General features: G+C 39.7%; 1 protein-coding gene across 3 annotated transcripts in view; it reads left to right on the top strand.

Moving 5' to 3' along the window:
* The window catches only part of cdkl5 (cyclin dependent kinase like 5), a 221,695-nt gene that overhangs the window by 173,755 nt on the left and 29,503 nt on the right, over positions 1-18,437 (top strand). For all 3 annotated transcript variants that reach the window (XM_063051074.1, XM_063051075.1, XM_063051076.1), the window contains 3 exons: positions 10,968-11,048; positions 11,685-11,833; positions 13,609-14,641. In XM_063051074.1, the coding sequence (XP_062907144.1) occupies positions 10,968-11,048; positions 11,685-11,833; positions 13,609-14,641 (1,263 nt within the window). The remainder of the gene's footprint in view (positions 1-10,967; positions 11,049-11,684; positions 11,834-13,608; positions 14,642-18,437) is intronic.

Consider the following 18,437-nt stretch of genomic DNA (forward strand, 5'->3'; position numbering starts at 1 on the left):
AATATTGAATGGCCTAGATAGATTGGATATGGAGAACAGGTTTCCTATAGTGAGGAAATCGAGGACCAGATGGCACAGCCTCAGAATAGAAGATTGTCCCTTTAGAACAGAGATGAGGAGGAATTGCTTTAGCCAGACAGTGGTGATTCTGAGGAATTCATTGCTACAGGTGGTTGTAGAGGCCAAGTTAGTGGGTGTATTTAAAATGGAGGTTGACAGGCTCTTGATTAGTTAGGGTGTCAAAGTTACAGGGCGAAAGCAGGAGAATGGATTTGAGAGGGATAATAAATCAGCCATGATGGAATGGTGGAATAGACTTGATGGGTTGAATGGCCTAATTCTGCTCCTATGTCTTACGGTCTTTATCTTAAGTTCTTCTAATCAAATACTTTAAGGTGCAGTTTTCTAACTGCAAACTGGAGAAGATTGGCTTATGTTTATTGATCATGTTACTTTATTGAATCTATACAATATATATTTAGATTAACGTATCATTTGTTGTTTGGAGTACCCAATATTTTTGCTCTATTAGTACTGGGTTTAGTTATATACATAATTTATATAGTTACTGCACCCATCTCATTCAAGTTTATTTTTATTGCTGATTACATCACTGTCATCATCAAAATGATATTCCAAACAAAAAACTTGAATTGTTTATGAAGAGGGCATTATTAACATTATTTTTGAATTGTATTATCTAGCCACTGCAATTTAGAAAAAACGCTCCCCACTGTTAAAAGTGCATTGTAACGCAAGAGCTGTCAGATTTTAACTACAAAGGGAGCCCAATTATGGACAATTGACCTATCCAGCAAAATATTATGATCTTCTGTAATTTACTGCCTATTAATTGACTCCGCACCAAAAAGAATAAAAAATGTTCAGCTTTAAAGAATGATGTTCCCACTTACTGAACAATGCTGTTTTGATTTGTAGGCGGAAGGCAGGGTCACAAAATACAGTAAATCATTTTGGCAAAGTTTTCAGTATGGAAAATTATACTTCAAACAGCTGTCATTCCAATCCGGCATCAAATAACTCTGAAATATATCATATTATATCTGCCAAAGCTATATTTTTAAATTTTTTTCTTTCTTTTTCTTTGTGATCTTTGTAACGGTGTAAACGAAGTGAAGGCAAATAATTCCTATGTACTACAGACTCCAGCCATGTTGTGTAGGTTAGATTAGATTATGAGGACACACAGTCCTCTTTTATTGTCATTTAGTAATGCATGCATTAAGAAATGATACACTCTTCCTCTGGTGTGATACCACAGAAACACAAGACAGACCAAGACTGAAAAACTGACAAAAACCACATAATTATAACATATAGTTACAACAGTGCAAATAATACCGTAACTTGATGAAGAACAGGCCATGGGCACGGTAAAAGAAGTTCAAACTCTCCTGAAAGTCCCATCATCTCATGCAGACGGAAGAAGGAAGAAAACTCTCTTCCAGCGCCACAAACTTGCCGATGCAGCATCCTGGAAGCACCCGACCACAGTCCGACTCTGAGTCGTCCGAAAACTTCAAGCCTCCAACCAGCCCTCCGACACCGAGCACCATCTCTGCCGAGCGCTTCGACCCCAGCCCCAGCCACCAGCAACAGGCAAAGCCGAGGATTTGGGGCCTTCCCTCCGGAGATTCTCGATTGCACAGTAGCAACGGCAGTGAACCGGGCATTTCAAAAGTAGACAGTGGATTATGAAACTGGCTGATCAAGGCATACTCTTATCTTTAAACAGACCCCAGCTTCCAGCTTCTATCAAGCGTAAACAAGCATGTTAATGGTTAACTTAACCAATGAAAATATATCTTAAATCCAGTTAACTTCTAACCATAAATAAAAACAGCCTCTTTGCTTTGACACGATTGTTGAAGGTAAACATGGTTCAGTGATAGAACCTCATTTTGGTAGAAACTACATGCCCATGTTGAATATATCGATGAAGAGAAAATTAAGTGTGGATATGGCCACAGTTTTTGTCTCTCTTGATTATGGAAGTCCTGGCAGGGTAATGTGGATCCCAGCTCAGAAAACAGAATGGACATAAACCAGGTGACGTTAGCCTGGTTATCAAGAAACCTCTGGATACTCTAATCAAGGACTAAATTAAGTGTTGTTTGTGGTAAATAAAAACAGTCATATGGAAGACAAGTTCTGTCTGACAAGCTTGGTTGAGGTGAATGGCGAACTTAAAAGAAAAAGTTGAATTTTGTGAGGATTCTGGTATTTTTCTTAATAAGAACTTCTGAAAAGAGTTTTATTGTTGCAAAATAAATTTATTAGTCATTTAAAGGCAATGATAGAGTGGATTAAATATCGAGTCTGATGCCTTTCACATTCTTGTCGGGGTCTTCAATCAGGATTTCTTGGAGAAATCATTGTCCAGTTACTATCAGCACTTCACCTGCAACACTAGTTGTCCCAACACGCTCAACCACTGCTACACTACTTATCAGGAAATCTGATTATCTGACTGACCTCCTTTTACATGCATACAGCTAGAGGTTAAAAAGCAAAGCAGCAGAGGTAAGGACAACAAGGAAGTTGTCACGGGAGGCAGAGGAGTGGCTATGGGTTTACCTGAAGTTGGTGGACTGGGCCATGTTGAGGGACTCATCAAAGTACCTGAATGAATATGCCACGGTTGTCCAGACATTATCAATACACTTGTGGATAAGTGTGTACCCACCATTCAGAGTCTTCCCCATCCAGAAGCTGTGGATGAAACAAGAGATCTACAATCTGCTGAGGGCTAAGTAGGTGGCGTTCAAGTCTGGCAACCCAGGAAAGTACAAGATGTCCTCCAGAAAGCCATCTCACAAGCAAAGTGGCAAATCTGCACCAAACTTGAAACACTGAAGGATGCTCAACAGCTATGTCAAGGCTTGAATGTTACCACCTCCTACAAAGTAAAACCAAGCAACATAAATGACAGCAACACACACAAAATGCTGGAGGAACTCAGCAGGCCAGGCAGCATCTGTGGAAAAGAGTACAGTTGTCATTTTGGGCCAAGACCCTTCAACAGGACTGGTGCAAAAAAGCTGAGTTAGATTTTGGAAGATGGGGGAGGGGAAGAAGAAACACAAGATGACGGGTGAAACCAGGGGGTGGGAGGGATGTGCAGTAAAGAGCTGGGAAATTGATTGGTGAAAGGGATACAGGGCTGGAGAAGACGGAATCTGAAAGGAGAGGACAGATGGCCATGGAAGAAGGAAAAGGGGGGAGGAGCACCAGTGGAAGGTGATGGGCAGGTAAGGAGATGAGGCGAGGGAGAATGGTGAAGGGTGGGGGGGGGGGGCATTACCGGATGTTCAAGAAATTGATGTTCATGCCATCAGGTTGGAGCCTACCCAGATGGAATATAAGCTGTTGCTCCTCCAACCTGAGTGTGGCCTCATTCCGGCTGCAGAGGAGACCACGGACTGAAATGTCGGAATGGGAATGGAAAGTGGAATTAAAATGGGTGGCTGCTGGGAGATCCCGCTTTTTCTGGCGGATTACACTGGCGTTACTCCCCAATTTTACCTGCACCCATACAGAGCTTGTTGACTTCATCAACTTTGCCTCCAATTTCCATCTGCCCTTAAACTTAATGGTCCATTTCCAGCACCTCCCTTCCATTTCTTGACCTCTCTGTCTCTATTTCTGGAGACAGCTTATCTACTGAAGTCTATTATAAACCCACTGACTCTCACAGCTACCTGGATTATACCTCCCCCCACCCTGTTACTTGTAAAATGTCATTCCCTTCTCTCAATTCCTCCGTTTCTGCCACGTCTGCTCTCAGAATGAGGGTTTTCATTCTAGAACAAAGGAGGTGTCCTCCTTCTTCAAAGAAAGGGGCTTCTCTTCCTCCACCATCAATGCTGCCTTCGACCGCATCTCTTCCACTTCACGCAAGAATGCCCTCACCCCATCTTCCCACCACCCCATCAGGGATAGGGTTCCTTTTCTTCTCACCTACCATCCCACCAGCCTCTGCGTCCAGCATATAATTCTCCGCAACTTCAGCCACCTCCAACAGGATCCCACCACCAAGCAGGAGGAGAGAAAGCAGCGTGCCATGTGTGCGCAGCCCTCCGGTGAAAAATGATATCGTATCCGTTAAATAGGGGCCGTGGATAATTCTGATTTGATGGAAATGGACGTGAAAGCACAGAAGAATACCTGGAAAAATTTCTGAAACACTTGTTTGTTGCTGTCGTTACTACGTGGTCAGGAGTCTTTCGGAGGGAAGGCCTCAAAATCCCCGGCTTTGCCTGCTGTTGGCGACCGAGATGGAGGTCAAATCGATCGGATAGTGATGGCGCTCAGTACTCAGTGTTGGAGAGCTGATCAGAGCTCAAAGTTTTCAGATGACTCAGATTCGGACAGTGGTTGGGTATGGCAGGGAGAGTTTTTCTTCTTTCTCCCGTCTGCGTAAGACGTGGGACATTTGAGAGACTTTGAACTTTTACTGTTCTCATGGACTTCTTCATCAAGTTATGGTATTGTTGCACTGTTGTAACTATATGTTATAATTATGTGGTTTTGTTAGTTTTTTTCAGTCTTGATCTGTCCTGTGTTTTGTGATATCACACCGGAGGAAATACTAAATGACAATAAAAGAGGACTGTGTGTCTTCATAACCTGAAAGAAAGCATATCTTTCTCTACCTCCCACTTTCTGCTTTCTGCAGTGATCACTCCCTACGCGACTCCCTTGCCTATTCTTCTCTCCCACTGATCTCCCTCCTGGCACTTATCCTTGCAAGCAGATCATGTGCTACACCTGCCCCTACACCTCCTCTCTCACTACAATTCAGGGCCCCAAACAGTCCTTCCCGGTGAGGCAACACTTCACCTGTGATTCTGTTGGGGTCATCCACTGTATCTAGTGCTCCTGGTGTAGCCTCCTGTATATTGGTGAGATCCAACATAGATTGTGAGGCTACTTTGCCGAGCACCTGCCAGGAAAATTGGGATCTCCCAGTGGCCACCCATTTCAATTCTACTTCCCATTCCCATTGCAACATGTCAGTCTGTGGCTTCCTCTACTGTTGCGGTGAGACCACACTCAGGCTGGAGGAGCAGCACCTCGTATTTCGTCTGGGTAGCTCCAACCTGATGAATATTGATTTCTCGAACTTCCAGTAATAACCCCCCTCCCCTTCACCATTCCCCATTCCCATTTCCCCCTCATACCTCATCTCCTTAACCTGCCCATCACCTCCCTCTGAGCTCCTCTCCCTTTTCTTTCTTCCATGGCTTTCTGTCTTCTTCTATCAGATTACCCCTTTTCCAACCCTGTGTCTCTTTCACCAATCAACTGCCCAGCTCTTTACTTCACCTCTCTCCCCTTCCCAGTTTCGCTATCTCCTACCATCTTGTATTTCTTTTCCCCCACCTTCTAACACTGACTTCTCATCTCTTTTCCCTCCAGTCGTGATGAAGGGTCTCAGCCCAAAATGCCGACTGTACCCTTTTCCATAGATGCTGCCTGGCCTGCTGAGTTACTCCTGTATTTTGTGTGTGTTGCTTGGATTTCTAGCATCTGCAGATTTTCTCTTGTTTGTGATTCAACATAAATGACTGTGATTTCAGTCTCTGTGGCCATCATGATAGCATCTTTCAGGAGGGTGAACCCATGTAAAGCATCTGGCCAAGACAGTATATCTAGCTGAGCGCTGAAGACCTGGGCTGATCAATTGGCTGGAATGTTCACTGACATCTTTAACCTCTCGCTTCAGCAATTACCCACCTGCTTCATAGAAACATAGAAAATAGGTGCAGGAGTAGGCCATTCGGCCCTTCGAGCCTGCACCGCCATTTATTATGATCATGGCTGATCCTCCAACTCAGAACCCCGCTTCAATCATACCAGTGCCCAAGAAGAACGTGGTAACCTGCCTTAATAACTATCATCCAGTAACAGTTAAATCCACCCTGATGAAGTGCTTTGAGAGGTTGTTCATGAAACATATTAACTGCTGCCTGAGGAGGGACTTGGGTCTGCTCCAAATTGCCTACAATCACAACAGGTCAATAGCAGATGCCATTTCATTGGCTTTCCACTCAGCTCTGGAACATCTGGACAGTGAAGATGTATACATCAGCATGCTCTTCATTGACTATAGCTTGGCATTCATTACTATCATCCCCTCAAAACTAATCAATAAGCTCCAAGACCTAGATCTCAATACTTCCTTGTGTAACTGGACCCTTGATTTCTGCATTTGCAGACCCCATTTAGTAAGGAATGGCAACAACATCTCCTCCACAATCACCATCAGCAAATGCATCCCAAGCCTATGTGCCTAATCCCCTGCTGTACTTGCTTCATACTTATAATTGAGGCTAAGAACAACTCTTAATGCCGCGGGACCAGACAGCAAACCAAGGCGAATACTCAGGATGTGCGCGGCACAACTAGCAGGTGTGTTTACAGACATTTTTAATCTCTCCCTCTGCCTCTCCCAGTGTAGAGTGCCCTCCTGCTTCAAAACATCCACCTTTGTCCCTGTACCTAAAAAGACCAAGGTAACATGTCTGAATGACTGGTGTCCTGTTGCACTCACCTCAATAATGTTTTGAGAGGCTGGTCAAGGACTACATCTGCAGCATGCTGCCACCCACACTGGACCCCCTACAATTCATCTACCGACACGACCGATTGACAGATGACACAATAGCCACAGCTCTACACACTGTCCTTACACATCTGGAGAAGAGGGATGCTTATGTGAGAATGCTGTTCTTGGACTACAGTTCAGCATTCAACACCATTGTTCCCTCCAGGCTCCACAAGAAGCTCAGAGACCTCGGCCTTCATCCCGCTTTGTGTAGCTGGATCCTGGACTTCCTGTCAGATTGCCATCAGGTGGTAAGAGTGGGCTCCCTCACCTCTGCCCCTCTGCCCCTCAACACAGGTGCCCCTCAGAGCTGTGTACTAAACCTCCTCCCTTACTCTCTGCATACCTATGACTGTCGCCACCTACAGTTCCCATCTGCTAATTAAATTTGTTGACGATGCTACACTGGTTGGCCAAATCTCAAATAATAATGAGGCAGCCTACAGAGAAGTCATCACCCTGACACAGTGGTGTCAAGAAAATAATCTCTCCCTGAATGTCACAAAAACAAAGAAGCTGGTCGTGGACTACAGGAGGAATGGAGACAGGCTAACCCCTATTGACATCAATGGATCTGCGGGTAAGAGGGTGAACAGCTTTAAGTTCCTCGGCATAAACATCACCGAGAATCTCACGTGGTCTCTATATACCGGCTGTGTGGTGAAAAAGCAGAATAGTGCCTCTTTCGCCTCAGACAGTTGAAGAAGTTTGGTATGGGCTCCCAAATTCTAAGAACTTTCTACAGGGGCACAATTGAGAGCATCCTGACTGGCTGCATCACTGCCTGGTATGAGAACTGTACTTCCCTCAATCACAGGACCCTGCAGAGAGAAGTACGGAAAGCCCAGCACATCTGTAGATGTGAACTTCCCACTATTTAGGATATTTACAAAGACAGCTGTGTAAAAAGGCCCGAAGGATCATTGGAGACCTGTGTCACCCCATTCACAAACTACCAGTTGTGACCATCCGGGAAATAGTACCACAGCATAAAAGCCAGGACCAGCAGGCTTCTTCCACCCAGACCATCAGATGCCTAATTCATGCTGACATGACTGTATTTCTGTGTTATGTTGGCTATACTGTTGTACATTATATTTATTATAAATTGCTGTAATTGCACATCGGACATTTAGTCAAAGATGTAATTTTATATATATATATAATGTATAGGATGTAAGTAATAAAGTCAATTCAATTGTTGGCTGTATCACAGGAGGAAGGTTGAACATCCAGTTGGGAGGTGCCAAACCAACAACAAACTCTTACTCAATGTCAGCAAAACGAAAGAGCTGATTATTGACTACAGAAGGATGAGATTGGGGTTCCATGAGCCAGTGCTTATTAGGGGATTGAAGGTGGGGAGGGTCAGTTACTTTAACTTCTTGGGAGTTATCACATCAGAGGATCTGTCCTGGGACCAGCATATAAATGCCATTTCAAAGAAAGCCTCTACTCTGAGAAGTTTGTGCAGGTTTGACACGTCATCTAAAACTTTTGACAAACTTCTATCAATGCACCATGGAGTGTATCCTGACTGATTGCACCACAGCCTCGTATGGAAACACCAGTACCTAAAGGAAAAGCCTACAAAAAGTAGTGGATACAGCCCAGTGCACCATTGAGCACATCCTCAACGAGCGCTACCGCGAGAAAGCTCAAGGGCCCCTTCCATCCAGGCCAATAAAGAGGCCACTGAGAAATGTTTGCAGTCTTCTGAAGCTGTATCCCTTCATTTCAAGGTTACACATGTGCATTCAGAGATGATCTTCTGTATGCCACTGTTGCAATGTGTGGTTATTTGAATTACTGTCATCTGCCTGTCAGCTTGAACCAGCCTGGTCGTTCTCCTCTGACCACTCTTATTAACAAGACAACTTTGCCCACAAACTTGCCACCATTCACTAAAAACTCTAGAGATTGTTGTGTGTGAAAATCCCAGGAGATCAGCAGTTTCTGAGCTATTCAAAACCTCCCCACGGTCAAAGTAACTTAGATCACATTTCCTCCACATTTTAATGTTTGGTCTGAACAACAGGTGAACCTCTTGACCATGTCTACATGTTTTTATGCATTGAGTTGCTGCCACATGATTGGCTGATGAGATATTTACATTAATGTGCAGGTGTACAGTGTACCTAATAAAGTGGCCATTGAGTGTATATGGGTGTTCATAAGTCGGGCATTCGCAACATGGGACAGTCTGAATACAGAGCTGGAAAATTTACTAAGTCATGAAGATGATAGTAGTAGCTTGAGTGTATCCTGCTAAATGGTCAAGAACACAGCAGATGAAATTTAATATATCGTCATAGGAACTAATGCATTTGATTAGTAGTGTAAGAATAGATGCAATAATTAAACATTTTAAAAGGCCTGCAGGACTGGCAACAGTTAACACTGTTAAAAGTGACGGGATAAGTAGGGAAGGTATTTGGAAAAATTATGTGCAAAAAGGATAGTTGTGTATATAGAGGTATAGAACACAAAAGGATAACTGAAAGGAAGTAATGACCAATTTTAGGAAGATGCTAAGCTCTTAGGGATTTACAAAGATCAAGCATGAGGGACTTCTATTCGGTGGAGAATTTGAAAGGAGCACAACAAAGAAGGCATCTCTACTTAGAAGTTCATGAAGATTCTCCATGTTATCTAAAACTTCTATAGACGCACAGTGCAGAGGGTACTGACTGTATGCATTATGGCATGGTATGGAAACACCAGCGCCCTCGAATGGAAAAGCCAACAAAAAGTTGTGGGTACAACTCAGTCTATCACCATCCAGACCATGCTTTCTTCTACTGCTGCCATCAGGAAAAAGGTACAGGAGGTGATATGACCACCAGGCTTAGAAATAGTTTTACCCCTCAACCATCAAGCTCTTGAACCAGAGGGGATAACTTCATTCAACCTCATTTAACCCATCATTGAAATGTTCCCACAACCTACAGACTCAATTTCAAAGACCTTTCAACATGTTCTCGAAGCTTATTGCTTATTTATGTATTATTGTTATTATTTTGTTTTTTCTTTCCTTTTTGTATTTGCACAGTTTGTTGTCTTTTGCACACTGGCAGTTGGTCTGTCTGTTCTGTATGATTTTCCATTGGTTCTGTTGTGTTTACTTGTATTTACCGTGAATGTCCGCAAGAAAATGAATCTCAGTGTAGTATATGGTGACATGTATGTATTTTTATAATAAATTTACTTTGAATTTTGAACTTGAAATTTTCTGAAGCTAGGTTGTTTTTAGACAACAGTTTAGGTGGTGTTCTAATAGATGATAGAGAGGATCTCTTTCTGAACATTAGAGAATTGTTTAATATCATTTGAAAAAGAACCAGGAATGATATGGGGATAACTTATGCAATCTGGTGTTGTGATCTGGAATGTTTGGCATGAAATTTTTGGTAGAAATAAGTTTACTACAAAATTATCACCTCCTTTGCTCTGTGATCCTGTATTATTTTAAATAATAACTCTAATTATAAAGGGGGAGGGGGAACCTCGACTCAGCCCATGACAGGCCTGCGTCAGGCATTTTCATGCCTTACAAGGCGCAAATTGGAAGTCTGTGTGGGGCGCCACTCCTTGCACAGACACTAGAGCAATGTGTGGTTAAGTGCCTTGCTCAAGGATATAAACACGTTGCCACAGCTCAGGCTCGAACTAGCAACCTTCAGATCACTAGACGAACACCTTAACCACTTGGCCACGTGCCCAACACAAATTATAACCTATGCCTTTATCTTTTCCCAACAGTAATTTTGTTGTTAACGTGAGAGGGTGCTACATGATTGAAGTTAGTTTCTTGCAGCCATACTAATTCTATATCACTCTAACATAAGTCATGATACGCTGTCAGAAATTTTATTAAATGACTTCATAATCACATTGAGCAGAATAATTTTGCTTATGTGATCAAGCAACCATCTCTGTTAAAAGCTTCTGCATGAATTACTCTGGTAACATAATCTGGGAATGCTGAATTATTTTGGTACATGCAATGTTTCTTTGGCTAGCAAAACATAGTTCCTGTTTAAGTGGATAGTTTTGACTGTTTGTATAACTACATTTGTATATTTAAGTTTGATTCTCTATACAAGTTGAGGAGTTAAGGCTTTTTAAAGCAAAAATTAAAAGAAAATCGTTTTGTACCTTTAGCTGATCTTAGTTAATAGACAAGAGGTTTCACTAATTACTTTAATTCTATGTCATGTAATGTATGAATTTTAATAAAGATATGTAATGCCATGAAGTATTTTAATTAAATCTACCTGTACCTTTTTGTGCTTCTCTTGTAAAAATATGATTTGATTAACCCTTTTGTTTATAGTTTCCTGCTGTAAACCACCCTCAAACTCTGGAAAGAAGATACCTGGGTGTTATTAGTGGAGTTACGCTAGACCTCATGAAGGTATGTAACTAATGTGAAATTTGATTTTTTTGTTTGCAGTTTGTATAGTTCTGGCCATTCTAAAAGTATTATGGTTCCAAGAAATATGACATATATTTATCATAATTTCTTTGCATTCTTAGTGGTTATTCACAAAGGTAATTTTCTCTAAAGGCCTCTTGTAAGCAGAGTGCAATTTTCAATTAAAAATAAACATTAGATTATGTCTTTCTTTATATGTTTTGATTCAAAGGTTAAAGATTAAATGGTTAAAGATCACCTTTATTTGTCACATGTACATCACACCAAACAGTGAAATGCATAATTTGTATCAGAGCAACGCATTCCAAATGTGCTGGGGGCAGCCAGCAAGTGTTGCCATGCTTTGAGTGCTAACAGAGCATGCCCGCAATTTAGTAACCCTACCTTATGTCTTTGGAATGTGGGAGGAAGCTGGAATACCCAGGGGAAACCCATACGGTCAAAGGGAGAACATACAAACTCCTCGCAGACAGCAACAGGAATTGAACCCTGATCGCTATTGCTGTTATAACATTACATTAACCACTATGCTACTGTGCTACCCATGTTAATTAATTGTAAAGAGCATTCCATGTGGATATACATTTACTATCAGTTTTGTTTCTTTCCTCAAAGAATTTGCTGAAACTGAATCCATCTGAAAGATACCTAACAGAACAGTGCTTGAACCACACTGCTTTCCAGACCCAGAGACTTTTGGATAGATCTAGTGGTACTTCCCCAACACGAGTGACTAAAAGGAAAACTCATCATGCAGAAAATAGGTAAAAGTAATACTTTGATATAAAAATCCAATTTTTCCTCTAATTTGCTGACCTTCTTAATAATGTTTTCTGGACCATTTCACTGTTGTGTCGTGTTCTCCCATTGATAAAATTGCTTGCCACTGAACAATTATTTTAAATATGAAAACTGCTTAACACCCTCTCGCCCCCTTACACTGGTAATTGCAAACTTCCTGAACTACATTCTGCCTTAGACTCTCCATTTTTTTTTCTCTCAGAAATCTTGTGTACCTTTCTTTGGCACTCAAGCTGTGAGAATCAATTTCAACATACCTCTTGAACTACTTTCTTACCTACATGTTTCTTACATGAAATTTAATATTGGATGTGTGACAATTTTCCTTTAACTACCATGACCCACAACTGAAATTTTTTCGGACTCATTTACTTGCTGTCTTCCTTTCATCACTGAGTTTGAATCAAATCTTTCCCAACCTTGCCTCCAGTCTCAGAAAGCTGAATTTCTTTTACATGGTACTTTTTGCCACAAAGTTTGCCTAAATATGCTTCTGTAAAATGAACTAATTTTACTTGAATCAACTAAAGCCAATTTTCCTGTATTTTCATGTGCTTGCATCTTTTTCTGTTTTTTTTAAACAGCTAAATTCCAATTTAATTGTTCAGTCTCTTAAACTGCTCCTGATTTGTTGTTTACCATAATGCATCTTCCCACTCTCTTGTAATGGCGTTGTTTCCCATGCTCCAAAACCAAGTGAAGAACTTCATCCTTGTAATCCAAGTATCTTCATGTCTGATACCTCTTTGCACATTATCCACCTGCCTCCTTCCCTTAATGGTTGTAAGCTTTCCAGTAAATACATACTACTTAATGTATCCTTTTTTCTTTCCATCCTTCAATGGAACCATGTCTTTAAGCCATCATTGCCCAGTGCCCTGGAATTCCATAAATACCTTTGTTTATCTCATTGCCATTAAAAGTTTATTTGACAAGCTACTGGGCAAATACCTTTGTAGTCTTAGAAAAAATTTGGTATTTAGCTTATTATAGAACCGCCGCAACTTGGGGAGGATAAGGGACAACTGAATAAAGGTACAGTACGTGTTACTGATTTTTGCATTTAATTACATAACTGATCTCCAGTTTATGAACTGGAAGCTGTGGCTTTGACAGTCATTCCTTTACTTGTGGAATATATGGCATTATTTTTAAGTTGATATCCTGAGATTGGTCTGTTAATATGGAGATGCTAGTTCAAATCTTGCCTTGACAGTTGGGATATTGAACTTCATTGTATCTGGCAAAAAAAAAAGTCTCAGCAAAAATCACTCTGGTTCACCAATTTCCTTGGGAAGAAAATTTTGTTGTAATTACCCAGAGCAGTATGATTGACTCTTAACTGTCTTTAATCTGTGGGTAGTTCAAGGTGGGAAGTAAATGCTGGCCCAGTCAATGATTATCTGGTATCGTGAGTGAGTAAGGAGAAAGGATGCACACACTAGATTTCTTTCCCTCAAAATTACTGCATCTCTTCCTTTTTTCTCCATATAATCTGACTTGAGACCAAAAGCTTATTTTTCTTTTATCGCATTAGAACCATGCAAGGGTTTTTATTTGTTTAATAATTCTGCTAATAATGAAATTTTTCCTGCATTGGAATGCAATAAAGAAAAGTTGTTTCTGAAGTAGTTCTGTCAAAATTGAATTATAGATGAGAACAGATAAAATATTATACAATACATATGCTATAAAATATCATTTCTTCTGTAACTGAAAAATGCCTTGTGTTTTTCAGAAATCATGGTAGCAAAAGTGCATCACTGTCTGTTCGATCAGATAGCCGAGATCAGCAGAATCTAGGTGTCAATGTTAAGCGAGGTGATGACAGCAGTCAACATGATAACCTTTCCTGTGAAAGTTCTTCCCCACACAGCCCTGCTCTTATTCCTTCACCAGACTATCAACAGACCAAACAGAATCTCTCTAGTAGTAAAGATTTTACCACCACTAATTTACCACTCCTTCCTAGTCCACGCCTGGTGTCCAAGGAAGCACATGCAAAGTCTAAAACTGATATCCAGACTGATCAGAAGATTGCAGAAGGTCCTGGTGCAAAATATTTAAAACCTAATACAAAATCACAGCAGAATAGGCATTCATTTTTAGAAATGCCACAAAATAAAACTGGAACTCTACCAACTGAGAAACCCAACCGTCACAGTTACATAGAGCCCGTACAAGGTTCTGTGTTGCAACAATCAAAGAACTCAGTAGTTTTAACGCCGTCTAAATCATATAGGACATTGAGTGATTCAAGGTCGGTTGGAAACCTGAATGAAATGAAAGTGCATGGAGAGGATCAGTCATCTAGGTATTTTCCTTCAAGCTGCTTGGAACTCACTGCTTCAAACAATGCTTTATCAACTGGATCCAGTGAGAACCGGGTGGCACAGAATCCTCCAGCTATGAATAAAAGTCTGGAAACTCGCAAACCATCTACAAGACATTCAACAAATGAAGATGAGCTTAAGGTTCCTGCTAGCCATCTTGAAGGGGGTCATTCACATTCAGTGTCTGCTCCACATGAGTCTTTTCCTTTTGACTTAAATTATCCCAGTCCATATGCCTCCAAATCACGTTCACAGAGGCATTCTATGTATATTCCAAGGAAACAAGCATCTGAAATTAACTCTGGAAGTGCAGGACAGGGAATGCCTACTAGGACAAATAGTTTACAGATGTTATCTCCTCAAATGCAACATGCTCGGACGTCTGTCAATAGAGGTTCTCTGGGCTCCTCACGTGAGGACTTTGCCGAAACTTCTGGGGTCAGTGTTAACTTTGCTGTGATGATGTTTGAATCAGAATAGTGCTTGATTTGATCTATTTTTAACTGTTAAGTCATGTAACAGACTAAACTATTTCAATTTTAGATTCATTATAGTTTGCATATTAAAAAAGCCAGTGTTATCACTTGGTAAAATAACAGTATTCCTATATTTTAATGGAAGCCTATAGAGATTTTATTTTCAGTGCCAATTCTATGGTATCATTGATTGCTGCTGTTCTTGGACTTAATCAACTATTGTGAAAGATTGAAACAATACCTATTCAAATTTGCTAAATAATAGCTTTGGAAATTTGTACAGACATTGATATATTCTCTAGAGAAAGGGTGACTGCTTAGCAGCAAGTGTTTTTCCATATAACAATATGAAATGATGAAGTGAAGCAATGAACCATTGATGTTGAGTGCAATGGGATGGATATAGTTCTGATCTAACATCTCTGCTCATCTTTGGGTCTGAACCGGATGTGTTTAGAATGCAAACAGAAGTTGTGGTGAAGCAAGTATTAATTCAGATTAGCTAATTTGGTAGATCCTTTTCCAGCATATGGTCAAAGTGGGCAATGATTGGTGGCAACTTGACTATTGGGACAAGAAGTTATCAAATGAAGGCATATTGTAGGAGGCATCTGAACAAAGTACCATTTTGGGTAAAGTAAGTTAATTTTAAAATTGTGTTCATGAAGCTACAGTAATAAATTGATTTAAACAAAATGTCCACTCAACACATTGTGACAACTAGGCAGTTTGATTTTGTTTTGTAAACAGTTTTGTTAAAGCATTTCATATACACAGTCAACTGCTGTACTTTCCGATGGGGGTTGTTTTGTAATGGTGGTGGCAGCAATGCAGGCAGGCTCAGAGATGAGACCATTTTTGTCACTGAAATTGTACACTTCTGGACAGTGAGAATGGGCTAAGTTTAAATTGAAATGCTTTAACATTTATTTATTTCATGCTTATAAAACTTATAATTTATCCCAATTAAGCGTGGAACTAAACCTGAAAGTTTCCTTAGTTCAATAATAACGTAGCACAAGACAGGCCTTCTGGCTCACAATGCCTGTGCCAACCATGATGCCAAATTAAAGTAATTCCATCTGCCTGTGCATAATCATATTGTTATTAATTTACATTGATTTTGAATGTAATGTGATATTTGTCACGAAAAACTTTTGATATATTGTGAGAATAAAGGCACTTTACTGTAGTTATGTTCAGATCTAAAATCCCAAAACAAACCTTAAGGTATAGCATGTCTAATATGTGAATTATAAACCTTAAAAATTCAAGCTCTGTTTCCACTCTAGAAATTACAATAAAGAAATACAATTTATTCCAATAATTATTAATTAACTAGGCATTATCACATCCTTGCTTGTGGCTGCTATAATGTCTTTTGTAAAAAAAAAAGCTGGTGATGGCTTGATTTTACCAGTTTTAGCCAGGCATTGCACATTGTCACAGCTTAGATCATCTTCTAGGAGTTCTTTGTCAGGTTATTGACTAATGCCTTGATTTACCTTTTCAGAGATGATTTCAGTGCCTAATCCTCTGTTCTAGAGTTACGATTTCTGAGCAAGTACCCAGTCATTTATTAATCTATTATTTTAATTTTTTTAAGTGGTTGTTACTTTGAATTCTTTTTCTCTTACTGTCTTCTCCACTTCATCTTCAGTACCTTGCACTAACATTAGTTATGGAAACTAGTTATTTTGTTCTCCACATCATTTCTTATTGGTATGTAACTAAGAAGATTTGATATTTTTACTACTTGATTTTGAGGCATACAAAGATTTTGCATATTTTATCTTTTTCTATAGCACTTAATCTAAGCCAAATGGAACTGTCAGTTGTCAACTGTCTTCAGATTTTAATGTTATTTGATGAAAGATGAAGTTGGCAGCATGTTACAGTTTTTATAACTCCAAACTTAATTGTCTTGTCATCTTCTATTCCAAATGTATAGATTATTATTTTCATCAAGAAAGTGATTTTTTTTTAATGTTGTCTTTGTCTTGGGATGTTTTGTTGTGTTTTATTGTCCCTAGCATGGCATAGTCATTCTCAAAATACTAGGTCTTCAGTGTTTATTTCCTCCTGTTTATCAGCATTCCTTAGATGACCTCTAGTTCAAATAATAGCAAGGTATATTGGTATTTAAATTTCAATTTATTGTATTATATTACCCACATAAAGAAATTGATGGACATATCCGCTATGTGATGGATTAACTGAAGTCCTTTTCCATCTTGGTATTTTCCACCTTGTGCTGCATAAAATATCATGACTTACCACAGTTTATTCTCTTGTATTTGATGACAGCTCAGTACCTCTACTGCATTTAAAACTTCTGGGAGCCATTTGTTGGATTTGCAATCAAATATTTGTTTTGATGTAGAATCTTAGAATCATTATTCTAGAGAAAGGCGGTGTTCTGTCCGGTAGATTCATGCCTACTCTTAATGGTGATCCCTTCAAACCCATTCCCTAACTCTACTTCCAGACTATTGCAAGATATTCTCTATCAGTGCCAATTAAATATTGTTTTAAAAGCAGTGAGTGATATTTCCCACCACTCATTATTACAGTCAGACCAATGCATTAGTCTATTTTTTAAAAGGAACCTTTTCCTTCACATCTCCTTTGTATCTTTTGTTCAAACTTTTAAAAATATTTGATGCTTGGTCTTGGAATAATCATATGTTAACTGGAGCAACCTTTTTCTTTCATTGTTTAAACCAGATGCGCTCTTGTACACTTCAAATAAATTGCTTCTCAATTTTTTTTCTTCCAAGAAGAACAAATATACACTGTGCAGTCCAACCTTACAGCTCATTCATGGAACTATTTTAATAGTTTTTTCTGAACCCCTCTGTGATCTTCGTGTCTTCCTTAAAATTAGATGAACATAATTATCTGCATTACTCTCTTATAGGCTGACCAAAGATGGCTTTTCAACCATGGCCTCAGTTTCTATGCCGCATTAAGATTACCCGACAGTAATTTATGAACTATTTCCTATTTGATGTGGAAGGTGTAACTCTTACAAACCCTCCTGTCCTCAGAGTTGCTGAAGCAGCACTGATGTACTCCAGGCAGTGTTCACTATGTATTGATTGGTAGAATTGTACAAAACCAAATTGTGTGTTTTCATCCTCCCTATCAAAATTTTCATCACTTAAGCATTTTTGTTTTTCTTCTCAAAATATAATTCCACTTCAGTGAGAGCAGCCATTAATTCCACTTCAATGAGAGCAGCCATATGTCAATGCTTTGAGTACTTCAAAATCTAAAAGCGGTCTCTGGTTTCTTATTAGACACAAACTGCTTTGGCATTCTTGGATAATCTCAGAAAGTGATTTTATTGTTTTGTATAAAAAAATGTACATATTTTGAAAGGCACAGGATTTTCATTATATTTTTACATTTTGTATCTACTTTCTGTGGCATTGATCTGTCTCATTTCATGGTCTTTCAGCACATTATAAAGTTGTCACGTGTATTTATAGAGAAGAATAAATGAATACCAATTTGGGGGAAAGGAAAAAGGTTGGATTGCGTTGGGTATGTTGACCTCGAAGTTTAAAATGAGCATAAAACTATTTTTGGTGATCTCTAGTCAGTTTTAAGAACATGAAACAACTGGAAGATACTAAGTAGTTCCAAAGTGACCTGTAGCCCTTTGCATTGTTCAAGATAATCATCCATCCTTTGTGAGTCCAGAGCAATGAAGTTGGTGCACTACTTCATTGACCCTGGAGCTGATCACAAAA

This window comes from Mobula hypostoma, chromosome 6 (genome assembly GCF_963921235.1).
Source record: "Mobula hypostoma chromosome 6, sMobHyp1.1, whole genome shotgun sequence".
Lineage (NCBI taxonomy): Eukaryota > Metazoa > Chordata > Chondrichthyes > Myliobatiformes > Myliobatidae > Mobula > Mobula hypostoma.